The 27,448-nt window shown below is 41.7% G+C and overlaps 1 protein-coding gene across 4 annotated transcripts in view; it reads left to right on the forward strand.

Annotated features, from left to right (window-relative positions):
* COL11A1 (collagen type XI alpha 1 chain) overlaps positions 1-27,448 on the forward strand; it is a 253,111-nt gene that overhangs the window by 125,494 nt on the left and 100,169 nt on the right. For all 4 annotated transcript variants that reach the window (XM_083620394.1, XM_083620396.1, XM_083620393.1 and 1 more), the window contains 13 exons: positions 242-295; positions 406-450; positions 1,537-1,590; positions 1,688-1,732; positions 2,558-2,611; positions 3,050-3,094; positions 7,548-7,601; positions 10,930-10,974; positions 13,119-13,172; positions 13,279-13,323; positions 16,483-16,536; positions 19,722-19,829; positions 22,764-22,817. In XM_083620394.1, the coding sequence (XP_083476520.1) occupies positions 242-295; positions 406-450; positions 1,537-1,590; positions 1,688-1,732; positions 2,558-2,611; positions 3,050-3,094; positions 7,548-7,601; positions 10,930-10,974; positions 13,119-13,172; positions 13,279-13,323; positions 16,483-16,536; positions 19,722-19,829; positions 22,764-22,817 (711 nt within the window). The remainder of the gene's footprint in view (positions 1-241; positions 296-405; positions 451-1,536; positions 1,591-1,687; positions 1,733-2,557; positions 2,612-3,049; positions 3,095-7,547; positions 7,602-10,929; positions 10,975-13,118; positions 13,173-13,278; positions 13,324-16,482; positions 16,537-19,721; positions 19,830-22,763; positions 22,818-27,448) is intronic.

The raw sequence follows: 27,448 nt of genomic DNA on the forward strand, positions 1-27,448 counted from the left end.
GTGCTGTGCTGTTTTTATTTGCAATTATTGGTGTGGTTTTAATATATTTTATATGTGCATGCAGCTTTAATTCTATCCATGCTCAATTGCTTTTTTAATTTTTGCTTTTCTATGTTTTTCACAGTTCTGATTTCCAGCTGTAAGCTGCCTTGAGTCCTGTCAGGGAAAAAGGCGGGGTATAAATAAATAAATATAATAGTAATAATCAGTGTGACTTTAACATGGTTTCTCTTATCTCCAGGGAGATCGTGGGCCACAAGGATCTCCTGGTTCTCCCGGTGAAGATGGAATGAGAGTACGTTACTCATGGTTTTTGCTCTCTGATTCTTTTAATATGCACAGTAAAATTTAAAGGAAGTGTTTATTCCACACACTGAGCCTTTGATTTTGTTATAATAACAACAGGGAGAAGATGGCGAAGTTGGACCAAGAGGTCTCCCAGGTGAAGCTGTAAGCAAAGCTTTCTTATTGTTTAGTACTTGCCATGTGTAGTCTGCAGGAAGTTTTCTTTTGTTAATCTATTGGTCCCTGTAAAACTATTCTCTGCTTTGAAGACTATTTCTAAATGAAATATACCCCAGGGATAAATACAGCCCGCAACTGCCTTTGTCTGTAAAAATTGTTCTACGGACAGTGACATTTTTGCTTTACTACCAACAAAACACTCATTTGTCCTGATTCTGGAGTTTCCAGTGTAGCTGTGTATAAATTTAAGTCCTTCCATTGTTAAGATTTTTATCATGCGGGGCAATTTATGGATGAAGTAACATTGTGCAGGTAACTTCCACTAGAAAAAGAAAATAATCACCAGAGCATCACAGGCCAAGGTTGAGCAGAGATGGACTCCAGAAAAAAAAGTCAGCCTTAGCCCTCCTGGATCAGAAACATACATTCTTTTATCCCCTTGAATTTTGATGGACGCTACCCATTTTGTCTTTGAAAATGTATCTCCCAGGTCACTTAAGCACCATTCTTAGCTATTATTCCAGTTAGAAATGGAATTGGCTCTTGAAACATGGATGGGAAATGGAAACAAAGCTTGAAAAGGCTATCATTTTAAACATTCAGTATGCTGTCAATGTACATCAGGGCTGGGGACCTGTGGCCCTGTAGATGCTGTTTGGACCATTGGCCATGCTGTCTGAGGCTGATGGGAGTTGGAGTCCCACAGGTTGGAGGGCCACAGGTTACCGAGCCCTCAGGTACACCAAATAAAGGGAAGCCAAATTACAACTCCCTGTGGGGCACTTGGGCACCATCCTGTTTCACCTGTCCCATAAGGGGGAAAGCAGGGGGAACGGGCTACTAAGACCGAATCCTACCTGGGATGAAACAGGATGCTTCTTTCCCATTCTGAGTTCTGTCTGTGGGAGACAGGAAAGGGAGGCGAGCTAAACTCTGATTTGACTCAAGAACTGGCGAGATGAAACAACGTAGCATTTTCTGTCATTGGCCTTTCTGGAGACGTCTTTCTGCCATATTTTCTTTTCATCTGCTTTGTGAACTAAAGACTAAGTTACATTTTTCCTTCCACAGGGTCCACGAGGGTTGCTGGGACCAAGAGGAACACCCGGTCCACCAGGACAGCCTGTATGTCGTTCAGAAAGAAATGCAGTATATTACATTTCAAATTTCCCCACAAATGTGGCAGTGACAAGTATTGGTTTTGCTCTCTTCTTTCATATAGGGAATCTCAGGTATTGACGGCCCACAAGGACCAAAGGGAAACTTGGTACGTAGATCTATCTATCTATCATCTATCTATCTATATCTATCATCTATCTATCTATCATCATTATCTATCATCTATCATCTCGATCATCTATCTATCTATCTATCATCTATCTATTATTGGGGGAAGGGACAGCAATAAATTTTTCAAAGGGACATGGCAATAACTAACTAACTAAATTGGGTTGGATCCCACTCCCACTCATGGAAGTTGTGTGTGCCATTTTTGGTCATCGCTCCTCCTCCTTTAGGTCCCCATGCCACATACTATTCCGTTCAGAAGAGTCGGGAGTCCCCGTCTCCCCCCAAAAAGTCACCTTCAGTCTACTCCTTTCCATGTGTACTGTATTTTTAAGTTAACATTTTTTAAATAAGTGTTTCTATACCACTACTTTATACACGATAACATGGCAGTGTACAGTTTGTACAGTTATATATTCAAGAAAATATAAATCAACATAAAACAATACCAATCAAATTAACATTTCTGGATTTATTGTCCTTTGTTCTCACATTAGCATCTTAAGTATCCTAAACCTAATTTTGTATTCCTTGAGTATAGCAGGCTAAAAAGTTAATTTTGTCCTCTGTAGAAGTCTTTAGAGGTTCCTCTTTGAGGCTTCAGTGAATTTATCGGGGGGTACAAGTGAGAACATGGAATTATTGACTGATCATGAATGCTTTTTTCTAGTTGTCATCAGGGAAAATACAAAAGGTCAAAATAGGTCACATACACTAGTTCATCAAGTGGTGGTGGAATTACAATGGCATCAAAAAGGTTTCTACCCATAATTAAGATTATCTCTCTGTACTTCTTACACAACAGGGCCCTCAAGGTGAACCAGGACCCCCTGGGCAACAAGGAATCACAGGTCCACAAGTAAGTGCTCAGCAACCCATAATCTGCAAACTTTTTAAAAACAAAACAAAACGTTAACATACAGAGCAAGAAGGGTGTATACTTCCAAGCCACAGGGAGCTTATTCTTGCTTGTGAGCTTTCATAAACTACCTTGAAAATACCATACAATGAACTTGCACACACTTCTCTCTTCATCCCTTGGAGAGAGAGAGAGAAGACTCATTCAGAGCTTCCTGAATGCCAACAAGAACAGACACACCTGTCAAGAAGGTTCTGAACTGGATCATATTACACCGTTCATTACCAGTGTAAACATTCTCAAAACAACTTCTGCACCCTCTGGTTCTTTTTTCTTTAGAGGGGACTTGTTGAAAAGAACCCTAATGAATCATCTAAATCGGCAAAATATGCCAGCTGTTGCCTTTGATTCCTTATGCTCTGTGTTCTTTTTTAATAGGGGCTTCCAGGTCCACAAGGCCCAATTGGCGTTCCTGGTGAAAAAGTAAGTACCACCCCATTGAAGAGTCTCCACTGAATTTGGGTAACTATCCTTGGTTATGTACATGTGTGGGGGTACTAGTATGGGTGTCAAATAGGAATTGTGAGTATAATCGTACCTTGGATCTCGAACGGCTTAGTAACCGAACAAATCAGCTCCCAAATGCCGCAAACCTGGAAGTGTTCAGTTTGCGAACGTTTTTCGGAAGCCGAACTTCCGACGCTCCTGCAGCCAATCAGAAGCTGCGCCTTGGTTTTCAAACAGTTCCGGGAGTCGAACGGACTCCTGGGATGGGTTAGGTTTGACAACCCAGGTACCACTGTTGTCTTGAATGTGGCTGCTCTCCCTATAAGGTCTCATAACTCTAAATAATGTGGGGTGGTATCATGGCTAAGTCCACTGATTACAACTTAGATACCACCCTGGGGATATTCACCCTGGGGATATTCAGCGTGGGGAAGGGTTGAAACCTGTCCCTCACATCTCAGAAAACACATTTCAAAAGCTTTCTAAGAATTCTGAAGGAGCAAGCCTTTGGTTTGGTGCAAAGTCTTAACCACAATCTCTCCCAAATGTTAAGAGAAGATGATATGACTGGCTAAGTTGTCAAAAGCTTCCTGATTTTTTCTCTAAACTGGCTGTAGTACCTTCAAATTTATACAGACTAGGAATAATCTCTATTTTTTTAAAAAAATGTATTGGATCATCCTTCTAAAATAATGTTTTGGTGTCCAGTTTATCTGTATGCCATCATTTCCTAAACAATGAGTTTTCACTAACATTTAAAACAAAATATATGACTTTAGGTTAGGTATGAATTCCCCACCCATGACCTTCAATCGAATTGGTTTGACACTCCAAAAATATTTCCACTACGTATACATATTGTTGTACTTAGCAAGCAATTTTAGCAAGACTAGCTTAAACAAGTTCCTTCCTCCTAGTTTACTTAGTTTACTTCCTCCTAGTTTACTTAAAGGTATTTACTTTTCTGGAGATTAGAATAAAGCCGATGAAATGTAGATGAGCAGGTATCTAATCATGTTGGAAGATGCAGATTCAAAAACTCTTAGCTAAGTGGAAGCAACAGGTTGTAAACAACATGATAGGAAAAAAGCCAAGAGGTTGCCTACATCAAGCGTAATGAGTAAATATAATTCATATTTTCATCATTTTTCTTAACATTTCTACAAGAAATATTCATACTAATATGCAACAATCTACTCATGAAGCCAAATTGCTAGACAAGCTTTTCAGACCTCAGAAAATCACACAGTTATTTTTAAACTAAGTTAAGTGATGCATTAGGCACTAGCCTAGAGACTTTTGGGATCATAATACTAACCAATTTTTATCTAATATCCACAACATTTTCCTTGCCCTATTTCAGTAACATGACTGTTCTTTGTCAACACACCCAAGAAGGGTCAAGACAAGAAAGATGGGTGTTAGGTTATATTTATTAAAATATAGCAAATATAGAATCTGACAATCACAATAATTCAGTCAAATTATCCAAAGCCAATGAGGTCTGGGTGGTGAGGTGCATTGATGGGAAGATTTCAGCTCTCTCATTTCCTGAGCCAGCCACACACTGTCACCACACAGCAAGGCCTAAGGAAACTCCTCCCCTGTCACTGCGTGGTGCTTGGGTATATGAACCTGGCATGTGCACCATTGGCCAACGTTCACCTAATGCACCTGACAGGGCCAAACAGCTGAATGAAGAGCAACAGCAAGGACAAGGAGGAGGCTCTGGAGATCAACAGTGGAGGCCTTTCTAGGGCATGAGCCTCAACAGGAGCCCAAGATGCTGAGCTCTGATGCTGGGTTTATGAGTAAGGTGATACACGAGGCTGGATCACATCTTCTTGCTCTTACAAGGGGCAGCCAGTGAAACAGAATAGGGCCTTGCATCACACATTTTGCTTGACTTTCAGCATCAGCAAGGGAGAAAGAGATGGAGAACGCTGTTTTCCACTGCTGCATAGAATAATAATAATAATAATAATAATAATAATAATAATAATAATAATAATTTATACATACATACCCCACCCATCTGGCTGGGTTTCCCCAGCCTCTCTGGGCCACTTCCCACAGAAGATTAAAAATACATTAAAGCATCAGTCATTAAAAACTTCCCAAAACAGGGTTGCCTTCAGATGTCTTCTATTTCCTTGACATCTGATGGGAGGGCGTTCCACAGGGCGGGCGCCACTACTGAGAAGGCCCTCTGCCTGCTTCCCTGTAACTCTGCTTCTCGCAGTGAGGGAACCGCCAGAAGGCCCTCAGCGCTGGACCTCAGCGTCCGGGCAGAACGATGGGGGTGGAGACGCTCCTTCAAGAAGTCATAATATCATTCTAGCTTTAGCATCTGTGCTATGGCAGTTCTGAATATTTTTACAAAATGAACGTGTGAGCAGAAAAAAAATAATATTTGAGAGCCTGTTGGCTTTTGTAACTTACTGCAGAAGAGAAAACTTGAAAGGACACATGGCAGAATATTAGGTAGCCTAAAATATTGTCATCCAGCATACATTTCTTCTTCTCGGCTGCTTAATGGTTACTAATTTTAATTGGGTCTCCTGATTTTTTTAAAGACCTAAATGACTTGTGTTTTAGTGAGTCTTTTTCTAATAAGAATTTGGGGGCAGAATTGGAAGGGACTTCTCTAACCATTGCATCTCCACTTTTCCTGTTACTCTCTCTTACAACGCAGATGGAAATTTTGGAGTTGAGAGTATTTTCTAGGCACATACTTAATTCTGACTGCAGCCTTATTCCTGCTTACTGAGGATTAATCCCCATTGTGCTGAGAGGGGACCCACTTCTGAGTAGATATCCCCAGGATTACACTTTCAGTCTTTTGCACCTGCATTCCTTCATTCATGTATTCACTCATTTTAATTTCAAGGACCATTTTCCTCTGTCTCCTGAGGGGAGTTTTATTAGCATGCATGCTCTTGCCAGGCACTCTGTATGGGGGAACATTTGATTTCCAAAAGTTACATTCCGTCTTGTGATAATTACAAATGGCCCACGGAATAAGGTTTCTTTTCTACATTGAAGGGCAAATCAAACCCATAGACAGTAGACAGCCATCCCTGAGCTCCCTGGCTCACCATGTTAAAATTCACCTGGCTCTTTGAGCAGAACAGCTCTTTCTCTCTTCTTTCCTAAATGCGTTTAAAAGGGCACCTGATCTCCAACATAAAGGCACTGCCAGCATGTGCCAAATCAGGAACATGGAAAGCTTTAGATATAATCAGTTGTATCTAATCAGTTGGCTAGACTATTACTCTTCGATCCTCTCAAATTTATTTGTAGGCATTGCTAGGTGCACATCACCTTTGGTCAACTCCAAAAGCAAATACAGTGGTACCTCGGGTTACATACGCTTCAGGTTACATACGCTTCAGGTTACAGACTCCGCTAACCCAGAAATAGTGCTTCAGGTTAAGAACTTTGCTTCAGGATGAGAACAGAAATCGTGCTCCAGCGGCGTGGCGGCAGCAGGAGGCCCCATTAGCTAAAGTGGTGCTTCAGGTTAAGAACAGTTTCAGGTTAAGAACAGACCTCCGGAACGAATTAAGTACTTAACCCGAGGTACCACTGTAGTCTTGTGGCACCTTAAAGACTACCAAATATATTATAGCACAAACTTTGTGGACCAGACTCTACTTTCTTTTCACTTCAGAGTCACTGAAGTAATCCACCATTGCAAATATATACACCCCTACACTGTATTCCCACAGATTAAGATCTGCATGCACAGATGTTGCTATTGTTGTTGATGATGAATGTCCTTATCAGTGAGGTCTTTCGATTCCCTTTGCTGTATTCATTTCACAGACAAATGCAAATGATTTTTTTTTCCAGAATGGCATTTTTCTCAGGCTTCCCAACTATTCCCCCCCCCCCCTGTTATCTTAAGTATTTGTAGATTTTATGTGCATGGTTTTTCAGACTAAATGTTAGTCACTTTGATGTATCTGCTACATTTGGTAAAGGGAATTCCTACTCATCCCACAAACAAACTGACACAGAAAGAACACAAAAACACATGAAATATTCTGTATTCACTGATAGGTTTCTAAAGACTGGATATATATGTCTGCTTTGAGACAGTCACAGAAATGTATTTGGGGTTGTTAGCACTCGCATGTGAACACTGACATTTACCAATGTTTCAACGTTTCCATTTGGGAAAGAAGAGTGGGATACAAATTCTGGAATAAATAAATAAAAGTAAATGTAATAAGGTTGCTTTTACTTGTGGCGCATCCAGATTGCATTTTGCTCGGTTTGAATTTTGGAGTATTATCTCATTTCCTGCTTACAGATCACATTTCTGCTTCGTTCATAAGTAATCCTTCGGCTTTCAGAGATTTGAAGCCTGAGATGCCTTATCTGTTGATTGCCTTCTCAAAAATGTGTTTTCATCTCTCTCCAGGGACCTCCGGGCAAGCCTGGCCTTGCAGGACTTGCTGGTGCTGATGGCCCTCCCGTAAGTAGAATAAAGTTTTACCCATTTTTATTTCAATTATTTTTATATATAAATCACTTCACAGGTCCACGTTCCTGAATTTCAGCAAGGAAATTGCATCACTGATAGTTGGAGCAGGCCTTGTGAAACATACCCAGTTTTATTATTTGAACTTGATTCATGTTTCTCATCAAGGGCTTTAATTTTCAAAAGGAGCCACTGCAACAGCAGATAAGAAATTGCAGTGATACTGATTCTTTTTTAAAAAATAAAGAAAGGAAGAGCATTTAGGTGTCTAACCTGTTTTCTCTTGCACAGATGCAAACCGTCGGAAATGAACATGATGGAATTGTTAGGATAGAGCTGTCATTTCAATTAAATGTGAATTTTAACTCTGTTGGCAGAATTAGTTCACTGGATTTCTTATTGCAGGGTGCAGGGAGAGGGTGTAGCTTTAACTTTCTGGTGCTCAGGAGTGCTTTCATGTTACGATCCGAAACATGAGAAATGTTAAATTGGAATGAGGAAAATGAGGCAATCACAGTGAAGTGTCCTTCCACACCTTTAAAGGTTGACAAGCACATACAATGTAGTAAAAATTCTCATGGGTCAAAGCACCTTCATAAAACACAAAGGGGTCATTAAATTGGATAGATATGGAGGCTGTTGTTTGTTTGTTTATTTAAAACATTTTGTCTTTATAATACAGTGGTACCTCAGGTTACATACGCTTCAGGTTACAGACGCTTCAGGTTACAGTCTCCGCTAACCTGGAAATAGTGCTTCAGGTTAAGAACTTTGCTTCAGGATGAGAACAGAAATTGTGCTCCGGCAGCACGGCAGCAACAGGAGGCCCCATTAGCTAAAGTGGTGCTTCAGGTTAAGAACAGTTTCAGGTTAAGAACAGACCTCCAGAATGAATTAAGTACTTAACCCGAGGTGCCACTGTATGTGTGGCACGCAGGTATGCCAGAATTATTTAGGGTATATCTGTGCTACAATGCAATATGCACCAGTTTAGTTGTCTAAACCACTGAGCCTCTTGGGCTTGCTGATCAGAAGGTTGGCAGTTCGAATCCCCGCGACGGGCTGAGCTCCCGTTGCTCAGTCCCAGCTCCTGCCAACCTAACAGTTCGAAGCACGCCAAAAAGTGAAAGTAGATAAATAGGTACCGCTCTGGCAGGAAGGTAAATGGCATTTCCATGTGTTGCTTTGGTTTCGGTGTTCCATTGCATCAGAAGCGGCTTAGTCATGCTGGCCACATGACCCGGAAAAACTGCCTGCGGACAAACGCCAGCTCCCTCTGCCTGTAAAGTGAGATGAGCTCCGCAACCCCAGAGCTGTCTGCAACTGGACTTAACTGTCAGGGGTCCTTTACCTTTTCACTTCTCCCAAAGAATCCTGGGCATTTTGGTTCATTAAGTCAGCACCAGATTTAGGGCAGTGCGAACTGTTGCCATGCACAGAGTGTTGAGCTGAGGAGGTAAAAAATAGCGCACTTGAGAGCACATGCAGAGCGAGAGGGGAGAGGGTGATTTAACAAATTCTGGGTGAAGAGGCCTGGGCAGGCCCTCTATTTATTCCCTGGGAGCAGACCCAAGCGACACATGGCGGCACAGTTGGCCCTGCCCCTGGGGGAGGTCCTGCACAGCAGCCTGCCTGTGACTGGCCAGTTTGTAGGCAGGCTACGATCCAACCAGGCCCCACACCCAGCGCCACCACAGGGTTGCAAAGGGCAGAACAGTGCCAGACCTCAGCACTGTCTGCCCAATAGGGAGTAGGCGGACTTGTGAAAACAAGAAATGTTTGGCAGGGGGGCACCAATTTTTGTCCTTGCTTAGGGAGCCATATTACCAAAGTCCACCCCTGATTAGGTGTGTTGAGAATTCTTTGCTACAAATTCCTAGCCGCTCAGGAAACTCTAATTCCAAAAGTTCCTTGGGGAGGAAGAACAACAGTTTAAGGACCGCTCTCCCTGGGTGACAACTTTGTCATCGTTTCAGTGCCAGGCAAATCCTCCCCCCCCCCCAGGCATTTAATGTGATGCTGTATTGTTAAGTCTGTTTTTAATAATATTTATGGGATTTTTGTTGTATTTTCAACTCTGATTGTAAAGCACGCTTTGGGACTTTTTTGTTAGTGGCAAGCAATGCATAAATTGAATACAGTGGTACCTCCACTTACGAACGTGGTCTGTTTCGGGTGCCGTTCGAACCCTGAAAAGTCTGTAAGTAGAGTGTCGCTACTGCACATGTGCAAAGTGTGCAGATCACTTCTGCGCATGCGTGAAGTGGGCAGATTGCTTCTGCGCGTGTGCTGAACCCGGAAGAAAACACTTCCGGGTTTGCCATGTTCGTAACCTGAAAAGCCACAACGTGAAGCAAACGTAACACGAGGTATGACCGTAAACCTAAAACTTAAACAGTGCATTCCTAGGCATTTCTCTTCTGAAATTCAATGTGACTTATTCCCAGGTAAGTCTGTTTAGGGTTGTACCCTAAATCTGAAGGTTACATGTGCTTTGGTTGTAGCTTTTATGGGCTGAAGAAGATTTTGAGGGGATTTGAAGGACGCGAGAGGTGATGCGACATATATATTAGAGTAAAGGAAAGGAGTGGATTGAACTGAGAAAGCATAGGCAGCTGTGAGTGTCTGAGTCACATAAAACTAATAATTATTCTGATATTTTGAAGATGGCTATATGGACGCTGACGCTAAAGATTGATTATGCTCTTCAACCGCATGTGGATTTTGCCCAACTGGAAAAAGCCTCCTGGCTATTGATTTCCACATGCTATAAAATATTTCCATTACTGTTTGCTTTCATTTTGTTGTGTCATAACTTTAATGGCGTGCTTAGTGTAATGTTCGGTGACAAGATAAAAATAATCAATTCCCATCTTCCAGAGAAAATGCATTGAATGGGGAAACTCTGGAGTGGTTTACATGCTCTTGCATTATTTTCCTAGAATGCTTTGGACCTAAAACAAAACAGCAGCTTCAGAAGAAAAAAAGGCTTTTTACTCTAGCCAGTGATTCATCATTTCAAGGAAAGGCACTGAAGAGACGTAATACTGCCAATGTAATCAGATCAATCTCTTCATTTCCCATAGGCTTTTCAAAATGCTCCAGGGCAGGGGCAGCCAATGCAATGTTCCCTAGATGTTTTTAGACTCCATCTCGCATCATCTGTCATTATAGGCCATGATACCTGGAGCTGATGGGAGAGTTTGAGAAGAAGGCTGAATTTGTACATATGTAGAAGAGTATAAATTCAGTTGAATCTGTATAATGAGATGCTACTTTTCACAAACTAAGTGTTTTCCCCGATATATATTTTTGCCCATAGGGTCACCCAGGCAAAGAAGGACAGTCGGGAGAGAAAGGTTCCTTGGTATGTTTGTGTTTTCTTGACATAATTCTCACAACATTTAGAATGGAATGAACATATTATTATACCTTTAGGAAAGATCACAACAAAATGTTGACACGTTGAAAATCGGGATTAGAGTCCCAATTTTGAACATTTATTTTCTTTCTCCGCTGAGGAAGGTATGAATTATTTTGGGCATAGGTAGATGGAATGCGTACTGAACTGTGAGCTTCCTTTCCCCTTGGTACCTGCTATTTCCACACTTCCTTTCTTGGAGCTTGTGGGTTCACCAACTATTTAAAGCACCCTGCCCAAATAATCCTGGATTTAAACCACACATTAGAAATGTTTATCAGAGTTCTTCTTTTAAAGAATCACCACCCTGGGAAGGGATTTGCGTATTTTCTCCAGGCAACTCCTTCCACCTGCCAACTCATGTTAAAGTCAAGGAGAATTTCTAGAAATCCAAGTAAAATCTCTTTTGCTGCAAACCGAACCTGTGGCTTCCCCCCTCCCTTTCCTGTAAAAAACTTTCCTCCAGCATGCACCACCAGACATTTATTGATTGCTCTTCTGTCAACAGGCTCTTTTGTGTTTAAGTATGAAGCAAAAGTGCTCAAAGTAAAGGGAATGTGTGTGAGGAATAGAATATTTTATATACTCTGTCTATCGGAGTAACCTAAGCCTCCCAATTCTGTGCCCATGAAATATTCTGAAAATGAAATAACGAAGCAGTTAGAGTGAATTTGCCATTCTAAAAAGAGATGCTCATGGTTTAAGCAGACCAGCAAAGCCTCACCACCCTCTGCCTGTTTGAGGACTTACATATTGATCCTCCTGAAGGATTTTGAATCTTCACCTGGCACGGCATCCGTGTTGTCAAGGCACATTTCGTCACACTCAGCTGCACTAATTCCCCTCAGACTATCTTCAAAATAAAGTACATTAGGAGCTTGGCTAACAACGCAGTGAATGGGGACAGATTTCGGTTGCAATCTATACAGGTATTGCCCCACTCGCAACTCCATTTCCACAATTCAACCTATGGATGGGTGGGAAATAAATGCTACCTTGGATTCCCTTCAATGCATTAAAGAAATTGACATGGCTCATCATCTCTCAGTCTATGGAGTACAGCTTCGATGCATTGAGTTCAGATGAGATCAGAATGCTCCTTTGATTTATTTACTCCCTCTGCCCATTTTGTCAAGCGTTGTTTTTAAATCTGATGGTTGACTACCCTAAATAATTCCAAACTCATGTCTGAGGGTATATTGTTCTGAACGCACACCAATAGCTTTGAGCCAGATTCAGCTATCTGGTCCCACTAGTGAAAGCCAACACAAGGATGACCACTATTACAATGGGGCTTTCTCCCTTCTCCTCTCCCACATCCTCCAGATTGGCTTGGGGTGTTTGTATGTGAAGAATCCCTGGAACAGCATGTGGTCGGGGGAGCTAGGGGAACATTTTGTTAAGCAGGCAGAAATGCTTACAGACAATATGTATGTAACAGTGTGAACTTGAATTCCTCCCCAAGTCTCTTAAATAAAACAATGCTCATAATTTCTTGAGATTGGGAAGAGGGGATGGGTCACCTTGAGTCCTGTCAGGGGGAAAAGTGGGGTATAACTAATAGTAGTAGTAGTAGTTATCGTCATCATCATCATCATCATCATCATCTGTGGGCAATGGATATCAATTCAGTAAGCATCAAACAACAAATGCATCTACTTTCTTCAGTTTTGCCCAGAGATGTCTGCCAATACCGTGCTCTAGATAAAATACTTATATGTGACATTTGGTGATACCCTTAGGGCAGAGAAATTCAACATAGTTCTGATGTGACTTTCTAGGAACAAATTAAATGAGATCCACATTTGCCCATAATTGCTATCCAACTCATGCAACACTTCCTTTTACATTTTGTTAGAAAAATCCACATATAACTCACAAACATACATTAAACCATGTTTTTGATATCCACCATTTCACCACACCAACAAATCCACAGAAATACCCAGGTACAGGGTCAGTTATGAGCTTATTGTTAGGTTTCTGCTCAGATAAACCTGATCACCTTTGAGATAAATGCGTGTTAACCTACAGCTGTGTGCATATTATTTAAAAGCAATATAATCTAGATATCCTTCATTATCTTTTAGGGGCCTCCAGGTCCTCAAGGCCCAATTGGGTATCCCGGCCCCCGTGGCGTAAAGGTAAGCATAATACCTTTGCTCATATTTGATAAACGCAACGAGACCTGTGGGTTTTCTTCCCGTTAACCAATCCGGTAACTTTGTCATTGCTTCCGTTTTCCAACAGGGCGCTGACGGTGTTCGCGGTCTCAAAGGTGGCAAAGGTGAAAAGGTAATCTCTTTATGGTGCTTAGTTTTTATCGTTTATATTTTAGTACTAAAAGGACTCAACTCATTAATGGAAAATCTAATTGAAAATCAGGCACCATGTATATTGATGGTGCGATATAAATAGCTACAGTGATGATCATGAAAAGTAGAAGCAGAATAAATCTGCAAAAGACTAGGGCAGATCAAAGTAGCTGTGCAGGTATTTGATTACTTTTAAATACTTTCAGAATTTATTTTTTTTAGGTATTCGTTAAATTGTTTTGCTGTTTCATTGTTTGCGACCCTGGGCTCCATTGGGAGGAAGAGCAGGATGGAATTATTTAATTAACAACCTTATTGCAAAATATTGTATGAACTCTAAACCTACATTGGCAAAGGGGCTTCCCCCTTCCTTCCCTACCAGTGCCCCCTGAAATTGGCTCTGCAGGGATCAGGAGAACCCACATAATGGTGCATGTGGGGAGGACAGAGGGGGATAATTATGTCTGGCAAGTAGCAATGCTTTCTCTGGGGGGATGTTCACTATAAAAGCCTGGATAGCGCATTTGGTTAAAATGTGGTGTGATAATGCCAAGGTTGCAGGTTTGATCCCCGTATGGGGCAGCTGCATATTTTTGCATTGCAGGGGTGTTATGTACTGAGTTGAATAGGATCCAAACTGCAGCAGTCTGATTGGTCCTAGAACAATAGGATCCAAAAGGCAGCAGTCTGATTGGTCCTAGAACAATAGGATTCAGAATGCAGCAGTCTGATTGGTCCTAGAACAATGCAGCAGTATGATTGGTTGGACTAGATGATCCTCAGGATCCCTTCCAACTCTGCAATTCTATGATCATATGATTCTCACAGTGCAATGTTGAATTCCACTCTTTGATTTTCTTGCCAAATGTTACACAGAATAATAGAATCATAGACTTGGGAGGGTCCACGAGGGTCACCTAGCCCAACCCCCTGCAGTACAGGAATATCTTTGCCTAACATGGGATTCGAACCCACAACCCTAAGATTCAACATCCCATGACTGAGCTATATGGTTGGTCTTCATCTCACAATGGAAATGAAGACATTTCTGACTATAGACAGCTCCTACAAACTGGAGAGGTGAAACACTTGTGCTGTTTTCTTAACAACAACAACTTACTGCCAGTCATTCATCTGGGACCTTCTTACATGACAGCAAACCATACGACTCCACTTTATAAATCACTCAGAAGAAGCAGGCAAACATTTTTGCAGGCCATTTTGCTACAAGCTCATTCGGCTCAGAGAATAGTGTCTTCCTCAGCATAAAGATGGTCCTGACACAGATCTGCTTGCACTCACCTTTCGTGGAATGATTCGCTACCTAGGAGCAATTTTACCCCCGTGGCTCGATTTCTGTTTGAGGTGTCGTAGAAAAGCTTCCCCATTCTTTTCATTTCTAAGGAACAGAAGTTGTTGAGAGAGAGATTCCGCACTTTAAAATATAGCATCTCTCTTTGGGGGTTGTAAGTAATGAGTCAGCTATGCCTCGGTGCACATCTTATGCAATCGTTATTCCCTTCTTGCTAGATGCTGCCAAATGTATTACAGAGCCTCATCCCCTTGCGTGGGGATTGTTTTGTCAGTACAGCTACCAAAAAGCTCTGTGGAGAATGGAGCAGCCCTCAGAATAGAGAAGCCGATGTTCCCCATGTGGATCACTGGTTCTGTCAGGCTGTAGCTAACTAAACATTGCCCATGTGGAACAATTTCCATGAGTGCCGTGGAACTTCCCTCCCCACCCAAAATGCTTCGCCATCTGCTCAGGTGTTCTCCTCATCCCCTCAAAATCTGCTCCTAAGTGCAAAATTGACTTCCAATTTTGTGTACGGTATTGCTTTAAGCTCCTAAATACTTTCATATTGCTTCATGTCACCCCCCAATCTCTGCCAGGGGCTTCCAGGGTTGTGTTTTCTGTTTGGAAATCAAAGCACATTTTTTTCTGTGCCCATACTCCCCTGGCAAGCTCTATTTCAAAGACCAAATTCCTTTGATGGGCCATCAACACTTTTGTCATGCTTAAAAACTTCCATTCCAGGTGATACCCTGGTCTGGCAGACAAGCTTAATCTGCATTTTTTTTTTTTTTTTTTACATTGCAAAGCTGGCTCTTTCCCAGGTGAAGACTCCAAGCATTTAGCAATTCATAACATTTACTAAATCTAATTATGGATGCCTTTGTACCCACAGACTCTGGTACCCTGAATCTGTAACAATATATTTGAAAAGGAATGCCTTGTCCCTTTAATGGTGGGTCACGTGGGCTGAGAACTTCATTTCTCTGGTTTCTTGATATCTAGGGTTTGATTGTGAGCATCTGTAACAGCATCCTAGATTTCAGGAACTCTGAGAAATGTACTTTAAAGGCTGTGAACATCCCTAGAAAGGATGCCAGCAGCCTTGGGAATAATGTCTCCCAAGGCTGCTGATACCCAGAGCACACTCTAATAACATCCCAGAGCTTCACAAAGGCACCATCTCAACCTCTTCTGCGACTGATGACAGGATGTCTTCATCCTGAGCTGAGATCAGATTTATGGAGCTTGGGCTTCATCTCAGATTGGCTCATGGAGTTCTGCATGCAGGAAATTTAATTTCTGAAGCTCCCAATTCCTAACTGCACCACCACCATCGCTACATGACTGTCACATGAGGATATATGGCTGTGTTAATCAACCCTTAATCGCTAGCTGGTGTCTTTGAGACCATATCCTAATTGACTTTTGAACATGAGGCATTTGATGGTGGAGGGGGGAAAGCCCTTTAAAAAACCCCTGAACATATGAGAAAGAAATTTAATTCAGAAGAATAATGTCATAATGAAGAGCTCCTTGATGAATTAAGAAATGAATTTGTCTGTTGCCTTAAGCACCTTTCTCATCATTCATTCTCCCTTTTAAAGCTGAAAAGTAATTCAATACAGCTGTGGCAATATGTGTTCTTTCCCCCTCTGATAGAGAAGTCGCTGTACTAAATTATTTGACTTGTTATGCTCCACTTTTAGTAGTGTAAATTGCTGTGACTTGCAGCAAAATAGGTGCAGCTACTATATGCATTAAAATCATGCATTCATTCAGATTCTTTAATAACTGTCAACAACAACAACAACACTATGATGTGTCATTTTTTTCCTTTATCAGGGTGAAGATGGTTTCCCTGGATTTAAAGGTGACATGGGCCTTAAAGGTGACAGAGTAAGTATTTTTCTCTGTTATTCATACTACAGTGGTACCTCGGGTTACAGAAGCTTCAGGTTACAGGCGCTTCAGGTTACAGACTCTGCTAACCCAGAAATAGTAACCTTGGGTTAAGAACTTTGCTTCAGGATGAGAACAGAAATCACATGGCGGCGGCGCAGCAGTGGCAGGAGGCCCCATTAGCTAAAGTGGTACCTCAGATTAAGAACAGTTTCATGTTAAGAACGGACCTCCAGAACGAATTAAGTTCTTAACCCGAGGTACCACTATATCTCCGTACCTGATACCCCCCCCCCATTCCTTTCTAGTGAGAGCAAGGATCCAAGTCGGAGCTTTCAGATGAAGAGACAGGGTTGTATAAATGGATGCAGCCTTTCTTCGTGGCTAAAATCAGGGAACAGGTTTAGAAAAACTCAATTCCGGGTGAATGGTTGGCTGCCATCCATTGCCAGGGGAAATAAAAGCATGGGACCTGATGTCATCATTCAAAGTTAGGCAAACCAGCCTTGTTTTATTTCTGAGTCGTTTGGCCCACATTTACTGGGGTTCCAAGTGAATGTTCACCTTACTTTCCCAGAAGGCTTTGCAGTATAAAAGCTGGTCCTCCCACACCCTTTTTAGTTTATCATTTATTTTAATCTTTTGAATGTTTTAAATAGTTTCTCTCTCCCCCCCAATAATTTTATTGTTTTATTTCTTTTGTAATCTGCTTTGAGTGTTGTTGTTGTTTTTACAATCGAGTGGTGTTTAAATTATATGAAATAAATAAATGAATAATATCCAAGGTCAGGCCTTTCAGTCCTCTTGAAGATGTATCTTGTCAGTTTCTCACTCTCTTCAATGGGCTGCCTGATCTAATTCAAGAGACCTTTTTGCAATAGATTCCAGGCATTGGCTCTCATTCCACCTAGGTTCTCTTGGAACAGGTTGATTTTTCTCATTGTTCATCTACTATTTTTGTTTATTTGTAAATCTTTCCTGATGCTTCTCTGAGGTACTACTTAGGCCCTAAGTCAGCCAGTCTTGTGACATTATACAAATTAAAACAGCACAATGAAGCAGCCATAAACAACCACAAACAAGTCATTTCCCCTGTAGGTTAGAGGAAAGAGTTGAACACATTTCCCTGAAATGTTTTGTTATGGCTCCGTACCAGAGCTAAAACTAATTTGGAGGAAAGTTATCAATCAAATTCTCCTAAAGTAAATTTGCTTGCAATTAAACAAACATGGGTGGGCTAGGATAAATTAAGACTGTATAACACGAGTAGGGTGGAAGCTGTTTATCACATCCTGAACAGAATTCAAACTAACAAAATGATGCATACAAGTATTATTGAGTCTACAATATGTACTTCATAATATAACTTACAGCTTAATATTGGCAAATGATGACCCAGCTCCAGGCACATAAGGAGGAAATGGCTTTCCTAACCTGACTTCAAACTGGGTTCAGGCCTGGATTAAGGACTGAATCAGCCTTGGTTGCTGTGCTGACCCTGTAAATCTTGATGGATCTCTCCTTGGCTTTTGATACCATTGACCCTGGTATCAACCTGGATTGGCTCTACAAGATCCAGTTGGGGGCACGGTGTTACAGTGCTTCAATGCTCATTTTTTGAGATTGGTACCAGAGAACAGCCTTGGGTGGCTGATTGTCAGCCCCTTACATCTGTGTTATAGAGAGCCACAGTTGTCCCCAGTGCTATCTATATGAAGTTGTTCAGAATAGTTATTGGGAAATCTGGAGTATGGCATCAGCAGTATACTGATGATACCTACAGTAGCTCAATTTCTCTGTTACATCCAGAAATAACTTGTCAAGGTTGTGTGTGTGTGTGTGTCTGATGGGGATCACTATGCTAGCTTTCCAGTAGCAGGGTCAGTGTTGTTTACCAGGAGGGAGGTGGTTGTAGTGCAGTGCAGTGCAAACTCACCAGCAGGAATTCTGGACTGGCTCCGTAGATACATTTGCCCCACACTGAGCCACCTGAAACTTTGCCTTTCCTTGTCAATAAACAACAGTGACTCACCTGCTAGGAAGCTAAATGAGACCAATGAGACCAACTCTCTGATGTGATCAGGTTTGTGGTCATCGGTTCTTATTATAGGAATGTCCATGCAAGCTTCTTTCATGCACTTTTCCAAGTGGATAAGTTACCGTATTTTTTGCTCTATAAGACTCACTTTTTCCCTCCTAAAAGTAAGGGGAAATGTGTGTGCGTCTTATGGCGCGAATGCAGGCTGCGCAGCTATCCCAGAAGCCAGAACAGCAAGAGGGATTGCTGCTTTCACTGCGCAGCGATCTCTCTTGCTGTTCTGGCTTCTGAGATTCAGAATATTTTTTTTCTTGTTTTCCTTCTCCAAAAACTAGGTGCGTCTTGTGGTCTGGTGCGTCTTATAGAGTGAAAAATACGGTATGTGCCCAGACCACATATGAATAAACTGGACCTTCTCTTCAAAAGTGCATGGGACTTCAAAAAAGATTATTGAGAAGGGTTTGATACAATGGAATAATGGATGGGATCCAACAAAGCCAGAGGGTTTTATTCATCATTATCAACCTGTGTGTGTCTCTCACTGTAAAACTCTGATACAATTTCACACTAGCAAACAATAATTTTTATTTATTTGTGGCATTTAAATAGTTAGCTTGTCTAACTATATTCTAATCAGTTAAAGGGTAGGCCACATTAAAAATTGCATAAAATTTCAGTAACGATATAATTGCTAAAAATTTGTAGCAAAATGTAGTGGCCAGAAACAATACAGCCAAGGTTACAACTGAAGATTAAAAGCCTGCTGTAACAACAGTGAAAAAATGTTGCAAATCTGAATGTGGATTTCTTTCCCCATGAGAGATGTGGTTCTTTTCGTTTAACTGTCGGCTTTTGTGGCTAAGCCACAAGCAACAACTAGACCTTAGGTTACACTCGGTACTCAAATTACAGGGAGGCCAGGCGGGATCCAGCCTGCTTATGTTTTGTGCCAGTTCTCCCCTTAATACTGGTTTTAGAAACCTACAGTGAGGCCGTGGTTGGGCTAAAATTAGGAAAAGGGGCAGACCTGAGGTTTTCATCAACGGCCAATCCAATAATTTCAGCAGTTTTTGCATCCCATTTGCAGAAACAGGTGACTTGGTTTGTACATCCTTGGTTTACATCCTTCAATTTTTTTTTTAAGGGTGAAGTTGGCCCTCTTGGTCCACGAGGAGAGGATGGCCCTGAAGGTCCCAAAGGCCGTTCTGGCCCAACAGGAGACCCAGGTGGGGCTGGTCAAGCTGGAGAAAAGGTTAGTCACTCAATCATACAACAGGGTTTTTGGGGGAGGGGTATCATGAGATCATCTTGGTGTAGTTTTAGAGGTTGCAAATTCACATGTTGCATAAAAAGCAAATGAACAAATTAGAAATGATTCCCTTTTTCTTTCAGTGTTTGTTATGTCTGAATAGGACTATCGTGTGGGACACGTGTAGATCCCAGACACATCTTTTCCTAAAGATTTACTGAAGCTTTATAAGAACACATTTTCCTCCCTATCTGTAGTACATTTCATCTCATCTTTCACTTTTGTAGGTTTGGGGCTACACCAGGGGGGAAGAGTGAACTGGGAAGTCTCTAGTTTTAAATCTTACCTCAGCCATGAACTCAGAGCCACCGTGTCTTCTCCTCGGGCATAAACAATACTGCTTACAAGTAAAAAAAGTACCCTAACAATGCAGTTGAAGTGGTCTGAGTATTTGGAAGGCACCATATAAATGTTGACGGTGATTTATTTCACTGGAAACATAAGATGAAATAAGAAAAAGGGCAGAGCAGGGGCAGACTTTACCACATAGCAATGTGAACAGCTCCCTTTGGATTGCAGATCCTAAAGTAAGAGCCATTTCCCTGCCTCCAACCTCCAGCCTCCATCTTACTGTTGGAGTTACATGTCTCTGTTTGTAATATTTTGAAATACAGAGCAGGAAGGCAGAATATTTTTAATGCATGCCTAAAGGTGATATGTGACGCGGGTGGTGCTGTGGGTTAAACCACTGAGCCTAGGACTTGCTGATCAGAAGGTTGGCGGTTGGAATCCCCATGACGGGGTGAGCTCCCGTTGCTCGGTTCCTGCTCCTGCCAACCTAGCAGTTTGAAAGCATGTCAAAGTGCAAGTAGATAAATAGGTACCACTCCGGTGGGAAGGTAAACGGCGTTTCCGTGCACTGCTCTGGTTCGCCAGAAGCAGCTTGGTCATGCTGGCCACATGACCCGGAAGCTGTTCGCCGGCTCCCTCAGCCAGTAAAGCGAGATGAGCACCGCAACCCCAGAGTCGGTCCCGACTGGACCTAATGGTCAGGGGTCCCTTTACCTTTACCTTTAAAGGTGATATTGAATATTCACACCCTTTTATAGGAGAGAATGCACGCCTACTCTGAACAGAACAGAAGTCCTATTCAGGCATTATACTCACGAACAAGTAGAACATGCATGAATGGAGGACAAGTAAATAAGTTCTGTCCTGCCATCCCTGTTACCTTCCATAAGTTGGAGGATGACTGTCTGCAACAGGGAACCTTCCGAAGTTCTAGGGTTCTGTATTGTGAAGGGAGCCTTCATGAGTGGAGTTGGTTCCCCACTCATGATCACCCTCTGATGTGAGTGGAGCCAGTGTCCTCATCCCCACTCTCACCACTTGCTACTTACTCATGAGTAAAGTGTATAAATGGGCCTAGAGTAAAGCCACCATTCCTTAATTAGCTCTGTTGGATTGTGCCTCTGAATAAGAATCCCATGTAGGCAACTAGGCAATAATGTCTATGTTCCACAAATAATACCCCCTCTCCACTAGCAAAAACTAGTTATTGAGATAATATTTCATTCAGGCATGTTCCTGCTTAGTTACTTGGTCAGCCTATCTGAGGTCCAGTTTGCTTGTAAAGATCTTATGAAGGGATCTCCCTCAGTGACCCTTCCTGTGTTTTGCACATACAGTCCTTTGAGGAAGAACAATTTATGGACTAAGAGGAGGGAATGAAAGCATTGTAGTTATGATTTGATGCTAGCGACCTTTTAAGCTATCATAAAAATACTTTAAAAGTCACTCCATTCATTCTAGAAAGTGTTCCTTTCAGCCTCGCTTAACTGTGGGGAGCTATTTCAGAATTAATGATCCCCACAGTGTTGTGAGACATCTTCCCAGCTGTTAACAAGGTCATGAATCAAGAAAGCCAATATTATAATTATGGATGAATGGAAGCATAATTGGAATGTCATCACTGAATTCCAATTAAATTCCAATCCCATTAAAACAAGAATAAATGAGCGACATTTCCCCCCAAAAAACTCAACTGCTGAGCTTCTTCATTCTGGGCTGAAAGCAGGGAAATACCATGACAAGTATAGGATTGGATCCAAAAACTGTGAGCAGAAGTAAAGGTCTAAGGAAGTGTGACATTTATAGACATCCCCCGCCCCCCAGTATGGGGAAGCAAAACCAGCAAGTCTCACAATGGTTGGTGCCTCTGTTCTCCACCTGCACAATTGAAAATGCCAAATGATTATTATTTATGTCAAATGGCAGCTTTAGTATGTAGGTGTTTTGTGAACTAGGTCATCTAACAAACTCAAGAAGGTACGTATAGTTGAAATGTGTAGCTAAAGAGATGTTTATGAGATATTCAGGAGAACTGTTTACACAGCCAGACCTTGCATAAAGCCATGGAAGCAATGAGGCACATCATTCTTTAGTGACAGAATAATACATCTGTGCATTAAAAACCACATCCACACAAAAAAAACTTTATAAAAGAATGGGGGGAAAATTATAAGTTATTTAGGAGACTACTGTAAGCAGATGGAAACATTAGCAGGATTTTGATTTCACTTGTAGCGTAGCAATTATCATGGATAATATGGATTGATATAAAAGTTGGAGTTTCGAAGAATATGTAGTAATAAATGTTTCAAATGGGACCCCATGGAGGGGACGGGGGGAAGTCCTGAGATTTGGAATGATCTCTGTACATGGATATTTATCTGAAGTTTTTTTTTAATGACTTTGTATTTGTAAAGCTGAATAAACATGATTTTTTTTTTTTTAAAAAAAGCCTACATCCATGCAAAAGGTTTCCTTCTAACTTTACAAACTACATGATTCTTCTGAGGGAAATGGGACATAGACAGAGTGGTAGCCATCAGGAAACAAATGAGAAATGCATTAAAACTTCTTTTTAAATTACAGGGTAAACTTGGTGTTCCCGGATTACCAGGATATCCAGGAAGACAAGGTCCAAAGGTGAATTTGCTCTCGTGTTGAAAAATGTACAGCTTTGGTTAGCAGAATATTCTAGGTTTTTTGTTGTTGTTTTGGTCTTACTTGGAACATCAGTTTAAAGCAAATGCTTGGATAGTCACTTGTAACTATTAGAAGTCCAAAGGTTATATGCATTTTCCTGACAAAATTGTGAGTCTGGTTCAATGATATAATTCAGTTTTGATGCCCTAATTGTGATGATCATTTTGGTAGCCGAAGACATTCATACAGATATGGATCTTGGATTTGGCAGTTTTCTCCATCGGCCACAGTTGCCATGTAAATGAATAACCTACAACTTGATGGGTGGTGAGTGTTGTAAATATCAACCGTGTTCACTCATACAACTACTCAAAAGGCATTTGCAATGATATACGTAATGCTCCCCCACGCATCTGGATCATTGTTTGTCAAATGATCAGATTTTTAAAAATGTCATTCTGGTTCGTTGGTCCACTTCGCTGGGCATCTTTCTTTGTTTCTGGGTTATAACTTTGTGTAATTTACACATCTAGAAAAGGAAAGCACAGACCATTAAGTATTATATGATGCACTGATACAATTAGGTACAAAGTGATGCTCAGCCATAATAAATGTTGCTCCCCTGCTCCGTGAATTTATGTCATTATACATCAAATTATTATAATTTTTTTATAAAAGAAAGAAAGCAGAGAACCGTAATCACTGTGTTCATACTGGATTTTATGCATTGTTCTAGTTCTTATGCAACAATTTGTACTCATGTGATTGCATTTGGAAGTCATCCGTGGAGCAAGCACACATGAAAACCTTAAAATCAGAATGGGTAGCCTAATTTTTCCCTTTAGGAGAATCCTAAGTCACAATATCATGTCTGCTCTGGAAAGACGATATAGGCAAATAGTTTTGATGTAAGTTCTCCACAGGTTAAGTGCTTCCAGGATGCTTCCCCAGAGCTTAGAATAGCTTATCAGACTCAGCCCCTCTGTGTGATTTCAGATGTGAGTCCATGAGAGTTTTTGTGTTTACTTGGGGCAGTCCTACAGGATATTCTCCACCACATGTCCCATTGAAATAAGCAAAAAGACTGAAACCGTGGTTGGATCCATATCCTTGATAAAGGGTAGCATTATCTGCAAAAGGGAATATGCATTTTTTATGCTGTTCCCAATTTGTGATTAACAAGGAATCTGTACAACTTTTTTGACAGTGCAATGCATGTAAAAAAACAAAAAACCCTGTCATCTTCTGGGATTAACAACTTGAACAACTATCTAGGGGTCCCCCCCAACATGTTTACATTGTGTAAGGTATCATTGCCAATACATTTTAGAAAAGTATTACTTTAAATTGTAAAGTAACATTGATTTTTCTTAGCTTTTTAAAATATTGGGTCTGTGCTTATTTTGCTTTTTTTTCCATTTCACCTGAGTGAATTCCAAGGTGTTTCGTTTTTTCAGTAAACACTCTGTGTTAATGCGATATAGGGTTACTGCTAAGGAAAGTGTTCATCAAGAATTCAGAAGTAGGTCTTTGATGCACCTGCCTTTTAACCTAAACGTCTGAGATTGCAGTCTCTCTCCCTCCCCATCTCTCTCCCTTGTCTGTCAATGCCTCAAAACTCTATTTGGAAATTTCTTAAGATCAAAGAGATCTTACTTTATTCAGAAGCATGAACACAAATGACATGCACGAACGTCAAAGAAAATGCGTGGCCTTCCTCTCACAAAACAGAGATGTTGGCATGAATTTTACTAAGCTGAGTCTTCATTATACTAAAAATGGAATTAGTTTGCAAGCCATATTCAGCTTCAAATTCTTTCAGTACAGTACCTCGGACGCTTCAGGTTATGTGTTTTCGGGTTGCGCACCGGAATGGGTTACTTCCTGGTTTCGGCGCTAGCGCATGCACAGAAGCACTAAATCGCTTTTTGCACATGTGCAGAAGCGCCGAATCGTGACCTGCACGTACACAGATGCGGCGTTGTGGGTTGCGAACGTGCATCCCACATGGATCATGTTCGCAACCCTAGTTTCCACTGTATTGGCATTAGATTAGAAGGATGGCTGCAGGAACTCCCAATCTTCTGGTTCTGCTCTACTGAGTGGCTGCAGTGTCAGAGCTGTGCCATTTAAGTTGCAGTCCATTGGTCACCTGCCATCAGCAGTCAAAAGCTTGAGAATAGCAGTAGAAGCAAAAGCTCAGAAACAATGGCCTTGGCAAGCTGGCTGCCATCATGATGACATTTGACAATGATGCCCGACATAACCATGATGGCCCTGTATGCTCAAAACCACACCTTCTCCTGTTGCCCTCATCACTCTAGAGCCATTTCATATTTCCCAGAATGCTTTTCCTCAGAATGCTTGGAATGGGGGTGGGGGAGCGGCAATGGCTTTTGTGTGTGTATGGCAGTCCAGTGATGCTGCATATAGAGGAAGAAAACAATGGCTGTTGAGAGAGAAGGAGTGTTGTTGCCACAGCTGCCTGTGATATTGCCCCCACTAATGCATGGAACACGGGTGGCGCTGTGGTCTAAACCACTGAGGCTCTTGGGCTTACCGATCAGAAGTTTGATGGTTCTAATCCCTGCGACGGGGTTAGCTCTCGTTGCTCTGTCCTGGCTTCTGCCAACCTAGCAGTTCAAAAGCATCACTGTGGCGGGAAGGTAAACAGTGTTTCCGCGCATGCTGGTTTCCATCACGGTGTTCCGTTGTGCCAGAAGTGGTTTAGTCATGCTGGCCACATGACCCAGAAAGCTGTCTGTGGACAAACGCTGGCTTCCTCAGCCTGAAAGCGAGATGATCGCTGCAACCCCATAGTTGCCTTTGACTGGACTTAACTGTCCTGGGGTCCTTTTCCTTTACCTTTTTGGCCAACACCAAACAACAATGAAGGAAAGAAATTCCACTATTACATCTAAAGGTACGCCCATCCCACTGGAAGCAAATTCAGCTACCCCCCCCTCCTGAGTTTTGTGTAATCATTCCATTTTTCAGGTACTGATTTAACTTCTGCTTGGAGGAAAACCACCCATATTTTAATTTCTGTGATTTTCTCAGCCCTAATATATAGTAGTCCTGATGCTTAAGATGAAGGGGGCCAAAGCTTTTCACTAATCAAATGCCTTCAGTGCATGTTATTGCCTACAGCTCTGGTATAACATCAAGGCTTGCACAATAGACTAATCCATGGGTAGGCAAACTAAGGCCCAGGGGCTGGATCCGGCCCAATCACCTTCTAAATCCAGCCCGTGGACGGTCCAGGAATCAGCATGTTTTTACATGAGTAGAATGTGTCCTTTTATTTAAAATGCATCTCTGGGTTATTTGTGGGGCATAGGAATTCATTCATTCCCCCCCCTCAATATAGTCCGGCCCCCCACAAGGTCTGAGGGACAGTGGACCGGCCCCCTGCTGAAAAAGTTTGCTGACCCCTAGACTAGTCAATGGGCCCCATCCCATACTTGTTATGTAGCTACCGAACTGATCTGAATATAAGCCACCCCAGTTTATCCACTGACAACAACATGATTATAGGTCCCACTCAGGTGGCTCCTATAGCAAAACAGGTCTGGGTCTGGAAATTCATCATAAAGAATTAGAAGCTCCCCTTCTCCAAAAAAAACAAAAACCAAACCCGACCAAAACACCCAGACAGAAGAAGTATATTAGAATTGTAGTAATAGTTGCAGGGCCACTTAGGAGTCACTACAGCAGATCTCAGGGTGGCTGTCAGTGCTGGGCACCTTCTTTCTTCCCACGCTACTCCTGTTGCCTCCCGGGCCAACTCTACATCTTAATCAGCAGCAGCAATGGCAGCAGCAGATCCCCAGGCCAGTCGAGCAGAAAGTGGTAGCCAGTAGTGGTGGCAGGTGGCCTGGGGATCTGGATCCTGGTGGCAGGTGGCAGGTGCCCCAAGACTGGCAGGCAGAAGAGCCAGTAGATCTGGGGACTGCTACTGCAGCCTGTTTTGGCTGCCCCTCTCCAGTTTACCTAGGCTGCCCATCCAGTGCCGCTCATCATGCTGCAGGTCACAGCGCCATCTATTGGCAGCCATGTGAACTAATGTGTGATGACAGACAAATACAAATATATAGACAGAGATATTTGCAATGATTATGTTGGTTGTTAATGTCCTTTTCCTCAATTGCCCATGGAAATTGGATAACGTAAACTCTTTTGCAGCAGTAACAAAAATATCTCCTAGGAGTAGAATACTGCAAGTTAATGTCTGAGCACAAATATTTTTTATCAGTCTTCCTATTGTTCCATGCCAAAACCCAATTATTATCATCCAGCAAGTATTATCTCATATAGTCATTCAGAAAATAAATTGCTTACAATTATTTCTTAGTATTTCTACAAGTTTCATCTAGTAGCCATTTTTGTTGAAGGGGCTGTTTCAACAATTACTGAAATGAGACATTGGAAACATTTTTCCAAATGAAATTGTCATTATTGTCAAATAGACTTTCTTCTGCCTTCATCAGTGTTATGGACACTGTTTTTAAATTACCAGAAAAGCAGGTCTGGTTTGTACATCTAAAACTAATCCAAAACCAAGAAAAAAATTGAATGTCTATTTTATAGGTGTGTTCACTTGAACATACAGACATGCATGCATGAACTGA

This window comes from Podarcis filfolensis (genome assembly GCF_964270895.1).
Source record: "Podarcis filfolensis genome assembly, chromosome: 6".
In the NCBI taxonomy this organism is placed as follows: Eukaryota; Metazoa; Chordata; class Lepidosauria; order Squamata; family Lacertidae; genus Podarcis; species Podarcis filfolensis.